Source organism: Odocoileus virginianus, unplaced genomic scaffold (genome assembly GCF_023699985.2).
Source record: "Odocoileus virginianus isolate 20LAN1187 ecotype Illinois unplaced genomic scaffold, Ovbor_1.2 Unplaced_Scaffold_16, whole genome shotgun sequence".
In the NCBI taxonomy this organism is placed as follows: Eukaryota; Metazoa; Chordata; class Mammalia; order Artiodactyla; family Cervidae; genus Odocoileus; species Odocoileus virginianus.
In genome coordinates this window covers 858,365-870,029 of record NW_027224278.1, presented here as the reverse complement: position 1 = coordinate 870,029, position 11,665 = coordinate 858,365, and the positions used below count along the sequence as shown (strand labels likewise).

The window sequence follows — 11,665 nt, the reverse complement described above, 5'->3', positions numbered from 1 at the left end:
GCAGCTGGGCAACTGGGGATCAAAACAGAAACCAAGACTGGTTAGAGGTGAAGGCACACGGGCTATCGAAACTATGGCCGCTGGAGAACTTCAGAGGCAGGGAGTCCTCCAGCAAAATGTAGTTGAAGTTTTTCCTGAGGCCAAGCTCAGAGTGGAAAAGTACTGGGAAGGCAAGTGGTCTGACTCTGAGGAGGGCTGGTCATACAGCTGGTCTTCTTCTCAACATGCACTCACCTGTTTCTGGTCGGCTGGTTCCAGTTCAGTGTGCTCAGTGCTCAGAATGAGGCCTTGCTCCTGAGAATTTATTGCTTGTTGGAATTTATTGCAGTTATCTGCTTTTCTCAATTAATAGAACTGCCTTGAGGCACAGAAATTCAGTTCAGAGTTCACGACTGGAAAAACATCGTTTCTCACAATTTTCTGTAAAAACTGAAATTAGACTTGACCTCACCTCAAAGAAAACTTTATTCGAGCAGCTGAAGGACATAAAGGGGAAAGGCAAAACTGTGAAACTGTTAGAAGACAGCATAGGAGACGTCCTTTATGACTTTTGGGTGGAAAGGGGTCCTTAAACAGACACAAGGAAAATTATCGCCAAATCATAAAAACCACCACAATATTGTAAAGTCACTAGCCTCCAAATAAAATTAAAATAATTATCACCAAATCAGACAACATTAAAATCAAAATACAACCCTCAGAATGAGGGATGCTATGTTCCACATTTCTAGCCTACAACATATTAGTATACTGAGTATACAAAGAAGTCCTACTGATCAATAAGGAATAAATGAAGCTAAAATTTGAAAAATGGGCACAATTCATTAACAAGCATTTCATAAAAGAGAAAGATAAATGTCCTATCAACACAAGAAAAGATCTTCAGTGTCATCAGTTGTCAGGGAAATGCAAAGTAAGAAAACAATAAGATACTATTTTCTATCCACCAGATTGACCAAAAAAAAAAAAAAAATTCAGACTATGATGTTATATCTTCTCAGGGTGTGGGGTGATGGGGGCACTTGACCTTTGACTCAGAAAGGCCATCACAGATGACACTCTTCAGAGAGACTCTTGCACGTGTACCCTGCTAGACATGTGCAGTAATACTTCTGGAGGCTTTATTCAGAATAGAAAAGACAAACAATACACGTGTCTGTCCACTATCAATGGGCTAAATGAGTAGAGGTCTTTTCATGCAGTTGGGTTACGAAGTTGGTTACGAAGGTGCAGTGGCAGCTCCAGGCAGGCATCCACGTGGCAGAAGCTCAAAACGAAAAAGAAGAAAAGCACAGAAGAGAGTGCATGCCTGTGGTTTCATTTTCAGAAAACTTAAAAACAGGCAAGACTCTGGCATGAGGAGACAGGATGAAGATTACGGTGGGGGCGGGGGCGGGGCGTGAGGAGGGGCTGCTGATCCTAAAGGGGAGAAGGACAGTGAATGTGTCCACTTTGTGGGAAGTCTCCAGACTTCCTTTGACTTGTGCTCTTTGCTGTAGGTAGGTTATATTGCAAAAGAGAAGCTTGAAAAGTCTGGGGCAGCAAGTTTAGGAAGACTTCAGGAATTTGTAAAATCCAAGCAAAATTAAATAGTGGATTGCCTAACATAACTGGCAAAAATATAAAGCAAACCAAGGACACAACAGAATATTCAAAAGAACAGGAGGGGAAGGTCTGTGAGCCTTGCACAAGACCTGCATGGTACCATGCCTGCAGCCTCTGACCCAGCCATTCCCAGTTCAGCAATTTGCCTTAAGGAACAACGTGGGCAAGATAAAAAGGACTGTGAAGGTGTGTGTAAGGAGGCAGCTTTGATCTCCCTCCCCTGGCTGATTGAAAGCTCAGTGCAAGGTGGTCAGTTCAACTTCCTCTTCAAGTCTGATCAGAGGATGGTCTCCCACCGAGTGGCATCTGAGATGGAGGGTGTGTGGTGGGATCTCACCCCTGTATCAATCAAAACATCCTTTTGATGCATGAGGCAGGGTGCTCAGGGCTGGTGTACTGGGATGACCCAGAGGGATGGGATTGGGAGGGAGGTGGGAGGGAGTGTCAGGATGGGGAACACATGTACATCCATGGCTGATTCATGTCAATATATGGCAAAAACCACCACAATATTGTGAAGTAATTAGCCTCCAATTAAAATTAAGAAAAAAAAGTGTACAACTCACTAGCTTTTAATATATTAACAGATTTGTGTCCGCTTTCCAGTTTTTATATACCTATGCTGCTTAAGTTGCCTGTAATTTAAATTATTCTTAAGTGTCTATTTACCTCAAGAATAAATAAGTATATTCCAAAAAAAAAGAACACCTATTCGGTATTTCTCTTTGCATTTTTTGAGGCAGTAAATTCCTAACCTCCTGTGGTTTGCCCTGACCCCAGCCCCTGGCTTGCTTAGGCCCAAAGTCCAGGAGGCATTCTCGAAGCTTCAATTCTTTCCCATACCTCATCCAATCACTGATCAAATCCTGATAGCTCTCGCTTCTCCCTCCATCTATATTCTGACACTGACTGTAACTCTGCCAATCCCCACCCTGGTGCCAACAAGGCTATGTCTCACCTGGATTTTGGGAAACTTCCTGGCTGGTCTCCCTGCTTTGGACCTTCTCAACACAGCGACTGAGATGACCCTTTAAAAACACCCATCAAATGACTTTCCCACTTTCTGTGCGCTCCCAGGAGAACCCAGATCCTTTCGGAGGCCCGCCAGGTCTTAGCTCTGCCCCGAGCTTACTCTCACCATAGCCCCCTGGCGCTGCCGTGTCTTCCACTCTAGCCAAGCTTGCTGTTTGCATTGTTACTTGCTCAGAACAGGAGGTGTGCCATAGTGTTCACGGGGTGAGTAATTTCCAACTCGGAACAGCAAGTTCAATGCAGTTCAGTTCAGTCGCTCAGTCGTGTCTGACTCTTTGCGACCCCATGGACTGCAGCACACCAGGCCTCTCTGTCCATCACCAACTCCCAGAGTTTACTCAAACTCATGTCCATTGAGTTAGTGATGCCATCCAACCATCTCATCCTCTGTCATCCCCTTCTCCTCCCGCCTTCAATCTTTCCCAGCATCAGGGTCTTTTCCAATGAGTCAGTTCTTTGCATCAGGTGGCCACAGCAAAGTGGAAAGCAAAAGAATAATTTGTAAAACTATAACCTGCATTACATGTATAATAGTGAACAAGTAGGAACACCCTAGGGCTTCCCTGGTGGTTCAGCTGGTAAAGAATCTGCCTGCAGTGCGGGAGACCTGGGTTTGATCCCTGGGTTGGGAAGATCCCCTGGAGAAGGGAAAGGCTACCCACTCCAGTATTCTGGCCTGGAGAATTCCATGGACTGTATAGTGCATGGGGTAAGTTATTATGGGGTGGTGGTTAAATGACTTCAGTAGAATCCACTGCAAGAAATACTATGCAGCACTTACTGACACAGAAAGATAGCCACTATATGTCATAGAGTGAAGGAAAAAGTAGGCTACAAAATATGATAGCTTGGTGAAAGAAAGGATCTCAGTGAGCAATTTTCTGCAATTGTGTATACATCAGCATTCACTCCATTAAAAAAGCCCATGTTTACATTTGTTTGGGAAATGCCTGTTCTACTCTTTTGTGGAGATCCATGTTAGCTTGTGAAAGGCTTTTAGAAGTGCTGGAGCAAAGAAATACATTCACACTTATTTAATTCAGCATCTCTCCAACCTAATTGGCCACACAGTCCTATTGTCTCATAACATTTATTAAAACAGAGCTATTGCTTTTGAGAACAGATTTTGGGAAACTGATAGTATAAGAATAGAAAAAAGTTTGAAAGAAGATACACCAAGATGTAAAGAATGTTTGTTTCTGGGTGCTATAATTATGGGTATTTTCTCTTCTTTCTATATTTTATTATTTTTTGTGATAAGTATGTATTATTTGGGGCTTCTCAGATGGCTCAGTGGGAAAGAATTTGCCTTCCAATGCAGGAGACAAAGGTTCCATCCCTGAATTGGGAAGATCCCCTGGAGGAGGAAATGGCAACCCAGTCCAGTATTCTTGCCTGGAAAATCCCACAGACAGAGGAGCCTGGTGGACTACAGCCCATGGGGTCACAGAGAGTCAGACACGACTGAGCACGAGCATGATGTATGATTTTATAATTAAAACAGTAATGAGTCTATTATCATTTTGTTTCAATTGCATGTTTTAAAGGAGAAAATAAAGGCAAAGATCGTTTAAGATATAAGACAATTTAATTTTACCTGGTAGATACTTCCTTATTGTACACAAATAGCATACTCTCCACTCTCTTGGAATCCAGCAAGCTAAGCATTACACTTGTCCCATTGAATCTTCTCATACTTCATTGGACTGGTTCACCTATTAGAACACTGGGAAAGGAAGAGAATGATAACTGCTGAACTGAATTTGAATTCCAACACACTGTCTTGGTCTGCAGAGTTACTTTGCCATTATATCACCATTTCCAAGGTAGGGTTTTGGATGGCTTTTTGTGTTAGTATGAACCAAGTGATTTCATATCGTGAAAAGGCTTTCATGACTTGAGAAAGTAGGAGTGTAGGATTGGATGTAGAGGTAGAGTAGAAGTAAGTTCAGATAGTTTTTCTTGTTTTGAAGTTTCTTTTTAGGGGGAGGAGCCAAGATGGCGGAGGAATAGGACGGGGAGAACACTTTCTCCCCTACAAACTCATCGAAAGAACATTTGAACGCTGAAGTTTCTTTTTAAAAACTCCCTAACTAAACAATATGCTTTGTTGTGGAAAGATTGAAAAGGGCAGACAAAAATAAACATGAAACTAAGTAACAACAACAATCATGATTATTAAAATATTCACTATCTGAAGGAGATAACCAATGTTCAAATCTTTGGTTAGATCCTTCAAGGTTTTTTTTTCCCCTGGAAGTATAGTTTTTTCACAATAAATTGGGTGGAATTGTATATCTTCCATTAAAATAGGTGTTTTTTTTTAACTCAACAATATTTCATGACTCTGATTCCATGTGATTAGTCTTCTACAACAATGTATGAATGTTCACGGCTTTCTTTAACCAGCCAAGAATCATTTCAGTTGGTTCTATTTCTTTGCTAATGAAAGCCATACTAAAAATTCCTTATACAAGTATTTCTGCATTTCATGATTGCTGCCAGAGAGCTGAGAATTCTCCAGGCTTCAGTGGGGATTTGTTTAGCTACCCAGCAGCTATCCTAAGCCTTCATTGCAGCCACCACTAATGCTTTTAGAGGGTGAATAATGAGGCACAGAGAAACTGTTTGCAGTCCTTACTGCGAAATGTAATCATAGAAAATCAAATATTAGTGCCAGTCCACTGTGGGCTCAGTCCCAAGTGCCCGTCTTTCTGTATGACTTGAGACTCAAGCTTTCCTTTGTTTCCACCACATGTGACAAAATTATGCCTTGAAGTATTTGTTTCTGTTGTATTATTTTGGTCCTTTATCTACCAAAAAGTTCGTGATATGTCTCCTGCATCTATCATTTTTTTCTCTAATCTTACTTTCTCTAAAGTCTTTGCTTATTTAATAGAGCCAGTTTTGGGGGTCCTGCTTTCCTTATCTCCTTTTATATTTTGTCATCCACGTCTTTTTTTTTTTTTTGCTCTTATCGTCCTCGCTTGTTTCCAGCAAAGGTTTATTGGTTTTTCTCCCCAGGCTGAGCCATTTACTTCAAAGAAGGAAGTCTTTCTCTTGGCATGTTGCCTAACTATCTTCGCAGAAATCCTTCAGATATTTCTGAGGCAGCTGGCCTGCCGGCCGGAGTTAAAACCACAAGGACTTAAAAGATATGGAATCGCATGCATCTTGGTTTGACTCCCGGCTCCTGCAGTTGTGACATGCAATCTTCCTCTGGGCTTGGCAAGGAGGGACAGGATTGGTGAATACAGAGCCTGTACTTCCTGGGGTGGCCTAGGTCCCACAGCTGCCACTCAAGGTGTACTGATAAAGGGAAGACCACTCCAAAGGGGTCACTCGAGGCCTTGCTGTGCTTGCAAGGCAGTTCAGCTTCTCCCTTCGGTCCCTGCCCTGCACTGGCGTTGACCCCTGATAAGGGATCCTGATAAGATGCTGCACACTCCCACTACCCAGCTTGCTTCCAGAGTGTCTGTTGGTCTCAAGTCCGGGTGTGGCTCCTCTGGGGAAAAAGAACTTTGAACCGAAATCAACCCGTGTGCCCCTGATCACCACCTCCGCCATCTTCCATACAGTGAAGGAACAGGAAGTGGACAACCACCATTAACCCTCCCTTTGGAAAAGAGGAAGACCGGGAGGCATGTAACAGCCCCTGCTCTGTAGTCATTCTGGAATCCTGCTGGTCAGACACTCAGCAGGCCAACTCTTCCATCAAATTGAGCTCCCTGGCCCACCACGGCCCATCCTCTGGGGGGCTCCTCTGGTCTACTGTTCCCTGCAGCTGCATCTGAAGTGTCAGGGAGCAAGCCTCCTGGGGCCTTCAGAGCCCGTGTCCTTCCCAGGTCCAAATACTGCTTTACAGCTCAAACAACAAATAAGCTCACTGAGTTCTGTGTGGCTCCAATCAGTCTAGTGTGCTGGGAACCATATCCAACTTTGCTTCCCAAACATGGTTCTCCATCCATGGGCGTTTTGAGGTTGTCAGGAACCACACCCTTCACCTGATCTTTGACCACAGCCACTTGATTAGATTCTATAGTTTGAAAACAGCTGTCCCCTACACAAAGCCTTTTCAATCCAGGTTTCTCCACCTGGGCTCTGTCTCACCTCAGAGTCCTGATACAGCAGGCTGTAATTATTCAATCGTGTTATTTCTCTATCTCTAGTAACCAGGACAGAGACAGGCAAGTGGTCATCTCTTAGAAAAATATTGATTAATGAAATTGAGGCTTGTCTGGGCTTCCCTGGTGGCTCAGCTGGTAAAGACTCTGCCTGCAATGAGGGAGACCTGGGTTTAATTCTTGGCTTGGGAAGATTCCCCTGGAAGAGTCCCTTCCCATGGGAGAAGGGAAAGGCTACCCACTTCAGTATTCTGGCCTGGAGAATTCCATGAACTGTATAGTCCATGGGGTTGCAAAGAGTTGGACATGACTGAGTGACTTTCACTAACTAGCTAAGCTTTAGTGTTTGGTTAGACATTTCAAGAATCTCTTTGGCTTCACGTGATTTAATAGTAAATATTTTGGTCAGTCTTTGAGGCAATGAAGTGAAGTTGCTCAGTCGTGTCCGACTCTTTGCGACCACATGGACTGTAGCCTACCAGGCTCCTCCGTCCATGGGATTTTCCAGGCAAGAATACTGGAGTGGGTTGCCATTTCCTTCTCCAGGAGATCTTCCCAACTCAGGGATTGAACTCCACTCTCCTGCATTATAAGCAGACACTTTACCATCTGAGCCACAAGGGAAGTCCAGGCAATAGAGAAGAGTTAATCATTTATTTTCCATGTATGATTCCTATACCCAAGGAAAGGATAATTAGGAATTAATGAAGTTACTAAAAAAAGTAATCAATTGCAAATACTGGTCTTTAAATGTCACCTGTCAATGATTGGAAAGGGATGGAGCAGGATGGAGGAAAAAAGAGAACGTGGAGGAGACTTTTTCACAGGTGGAGCTCACATGGCCATTCCTGCCTCTCCCTATGTACCGGTTCCCTCCCCTCCCTCCTCTTCCAGAAGCTTACGTGAGGCAGCAGAGGGTCCCCAGTACTGCTGACATGATAAGAAAAATAAAAATGGCTGCTGGAGGGATCTGGCTCCTGATGAGATCACACAGGTAATCCTTGAAGTTGCTCAGCCAGGACCTGGAATTTTCTGCAGGAAGAGCACAGATGTTCACCGAGTCAATGATGAAGTTGGGATACAAACTCTGGTTCAAGTTCAAAGAGTAGTGCCAGATCTGACATTCTTATAGTGGCCCAGGGCCCATATTTTTAATGACTCTGCTAAGCCAAGTGGTTAAAGGAATACACATTTGGGGAAAAAAAAAAGTGTATCCTCAGATGGTTTCATCTTTGCCTGTGGTATGTCAAATAGGAGCAATTAGCTCCGTGAATCAATGTGGAACTTTGTGAGAGAGGACCTTGATTTCATAACTACCTGCCTAGAAGGGTATTTGGAAGGCAAAGGCCCGTGAGTGTGTGGTGAAGAGAAGAGACAGTCACCAGCCCCAGGAGCACCCAGAGGGGACGAACAGGCCTTGGAAGCTGGCAGAAGGAACTACACAGAGTCTGGTGATCAAGCGGAGAGGTAGGGTAAACACAAGTGTCTGTGACCTAAAGTCACAAGGCGTCACCACCCACCACAATTCACTTTCCAGAGCCGGGAAGGACCCAAGCAACACACTGGGCTCTGGGAGCACCTAAGTTGTGGGTCAGTGACCTATTAGCTTTGGCTTACATTTTGCTTCCCTTCTCAAGTCCTTCCTGACCCCTCCCCACAAACAACTGTAATTCTCCCTTTGTCCTCAGGGTGCATTTGTCATTATTTCATGGAAGGTTGACACCTATGGGTGGGGCTGCCCACCTGTGAATGCCTAATCCATGTCATTTAACACACAGATTGGTGCATGGTAGGTGGGCTCGTGCTGGTTGAACTAAACTGAACCCAACCAGAAATAGTGTACATAAAGATTAAAATCAAATAAAAATAATGAAGATTATTTTAAAATACAAAATCAGTTTTTCCTGACCTTCAATGGGAATCTTAGGTACTATGGAGATGGGAACTTTCATCATAACAGCAAACACACCCATTGAGCGTTGTGGCAGGCCATCTTGGTCTTGTACTCTGAAGGCAGATAAAGGTGACACAGAGGAAGCGACAGTCTCCAGCAAGAGGCAAGTCAGAGAGCACAGCAGAAGTGTGATGCTCAGCAGCTTCAGGACTTCTATGTACTCCCCTGCGCCAAGGCCAGATGGTTTTTCCCTTGGCTCTTTGCAAGGCTGCTTTGTCTGAAAAGTTAAAAACGATGGTTTAGTTTTTTATCACAAAACTACAGCTGTTAATGAACATAAAAAAATTCACTGACTGACACCACTGAGTCCTGAACACAGTCAGTTTCCCAAGCAAAAGACATTCCACATCCAAGAAAGAAAACAGGACGGAAATTTACTGAGCTTCAGCAGATGAGACACCTGCCATTCCCTCCTAACCAGGTCCCCCTTCAGCCTTCTCCAGCTCAATGAGTGGGAAATGCTATAAGTCGTTCAGGTGAACATCGGTGGTGTCGTCTTTGACTTCACTTTTTCAGTCCCACATCTTTTTTGTGTGTGTTTTGTTTTGTTGTTGGGTTTATTACTGCATGCATGCTAAGTCGCTTCAGTCATGTCCGACTCTGTGTGACCCTATGAACAGCAGCCCACCAGGCTTCTCTGTCCACGGAATTCTCCAGGCAAGAATACTGGAGTGGGTTGCCATATCCTTCTCCCAGTAGGTACCTAGCCCCTGAAATTCTACTTGTGGTGTTAGCACCCAGGGTTTATTACTAAATCAGCAAATAAGCAGTGTAAATGGTTAACCTGGTACAGGTTTCACGGGATCAGGGAGTACAGTCCATCATGGGAGTGGCCCAGGAATTCTGCAGTCAGTGCAGCTGATGTGAAGGGAGTCACAGGTCACAAGAGTTTGTAGCTTCCTGCCCTTTTTATGATGAGGTTAGGGACCAAGTCCACTGACTACCACATAAGCAAGTGGTAAGTTCCCACTGCACACGTGCCTGTTTGAGTCAGCTTTGCTGACGCAACTTGGGAGAAAATAGAAGTATATTTTGTAGAAACTGTGTGGTTTAGGGTCTAACAGCTGATCTATCAGAGGAATCGGGTCAGCTTGTTCTCTAAAGTGTGTTCATAATCTTGCCACTTCTCACCACCTCCACTGCTACCCATCATCTGTCTTTCTGCTACTATCCTTGCCTCCTTTCAGCTTCTTCTCCACTGAAGAGCCAAGGAGATGTCACTTTGTTGTAAGTCAGATTGGGCCCTACAAACTGCCCTGAAATCACGTCTTATCATCTCCTTTTGATCACTCAACCTCAGTCTCATTTCCTCAAGAAAAGCCATGCACGCTCCTCTCTGTTTGGTTCACATAGGCTGCTCAGGTGCTCAATAATATTTTTTTTTGAATGAATAAATGAATGGGCAGACTTTGGCCAGACTTTTTTCATTGCTGGCCATCCCCATCCCCTTTTTACTTATTACATACAACCCGGCAGTCTAGAAAAGTTTAGTGTTGAAAAGATACCATTTTCTCAGCCATCCTTGCTGCTAGCGATGGCTATGGGCCCCACTTTTGGACACTGAAGCATAATGGAGATTTGACGGGTGGCTTCCGGGAAAACTTTCTGCTGTCTTGGGAAAAGATATGGTGCTACTGTTTACCATTTATGCTGCCTTGAACATTCTCTAAGTGCTACCTGAATTGGAGGAGTCATCTTGTGATCAGCAGGAAAAACATGAGAAAATGACCTGGATTCGGCTCTGACAATTTTAGGCCATGAAACCAACACCTTTATCTGCCCACCTCTCAACTGCTAGCTCTGCAAAAATAAACTCGTATCCAAGCTTTCTATTACTTAAGACATTTACAACTGATACACTCATGCACTGCTGAGACCTGTGTCAGGTAAGGAGGCAAAGAAGCCAGTGAATCTGGCCTCGGTCTTCAGAAGAAGCTGGCCAGAACCTTCCTTTAAGGCTTCTGAAATTCCAAATAGAATTCTCTTCCCTTTTATGATATCATTGACTGCACTTGACCCTCCCACAGTCTCTATCTGACAGCTAAGCATACAGATGTTTTCTTTGGTCTATGTGGAAACATCTGTGCTGATACTAAAACCCATTCTTACGGTAGCCATAGCCTCTTGGGCTTGAAGAATTCTAAGATATTTTGTTTGCCACATGGTATCAACTACACCCTAAAATAGTGTATATATGGCAGTTTAATAGATGGCATTTCATTTCAGTGGGGAAAAAAGGATGGTTTAATATGATGATTGGTTATTCATTTGAATGCACTGACTGAAGTTAGAGTCATACACACACAAAAAAATTCTAGATGGATCAAGGACTAAACAAACAAACAAACAAAAAACCAAACAAACAAACAAACAAAAAAGGACTAAACAAAAATAGAACCATACACATGCTGGAATAAAACATGAGTTTTTTGTAATCTTGGTATAAAAAAATCTACTCTGAGCATGTCATAAAACCCCAAAGCCATAGGTATAACTACTGATAAATTTATTGCATAAAAATGTAAAGTTTTCATACAGAAAAACATTGTAAAGAAAGATCAAACATTAATGACAAATTAAGTGAAAACTTCCATAACATATAAGACAGATAATAGGTTAATGTTCTTAACATACAAAGAACTGTTGTTACAAATCAAAATTTTAAAAAGGATGATCAGATCCATAGAACTGGCATAAATGATGTATCAGTCAGAAAAGCAATGGATAAATAAATTGTCCTGAATATTCATTGGAAGGAATGGTACTGAAGCTGAAACTCCAATACTTTGGCCACCTGATGCAAAGAACTGACTCATTTGAAAAGACCCCGATGCTGGGAAGATTGAAGGTGGGAGGAGAAGTGGATGACAGAGGACAAGATTGTTAGATGGCATCACTTACTCAATGGACACAAACTCCGGGAGTTGGTGATGAACAGGGAGGCCTGGTG

At 43.2% G+C, this 11,665-nt stretch overlaps 1 protein-coding gene across 1 annotated transcript; it reads right to left on the bottom strand.

The window, feature by feature from the left end:
* Window positions 1-4,203: 4,203 nt before the first annotated feature.
* On the bottom strand, window positions 4,204-10,637 carry SMIM9 (small integral membrane protein 9). The gene is made up of 4 exons (XM_020909619.2): window positions 10,393-10,637; window positions 8,731-8,932; window positions 7,664-7,793; window positions 4,204-4,363 (listed from the first exon to the last, which is right to left on the bottom strand). The coding sequence occupies exons 1-4, from the start codon at window positions 10,408-10,410 to the stop codon at window positions 4,336-4,338; spliced, it is 378 nt and encodes a 125-aa protein (XP_020765278.2). The 5' UTR covers window positions 10,411-10,637; the 3' UTR covers window positions 4,204-4,335.
* Between the last annotated feature and the right edge of the window lie 1,028 nt (window positions 10,638-11,665).

Coding starts and splice junctions, on each gene's coding strand:
- SMIM9 (XM_020909619.2), bottom strand. Junction 7,794..8,730: donor CCTGCCACAACGCTCAATGG/GTGTGTTTGCTG, acceptor CTCTTCCTGCAG/AAAATTCCAGGTCCTGGCTG. Junction 4,364..7,663: donor GGGACCCTCTGCTGCCTCAC/GTAAGCTTCTGG, acceptor TTCCTTTCCCAG/TGTTCTAATAGGTGAACCAG.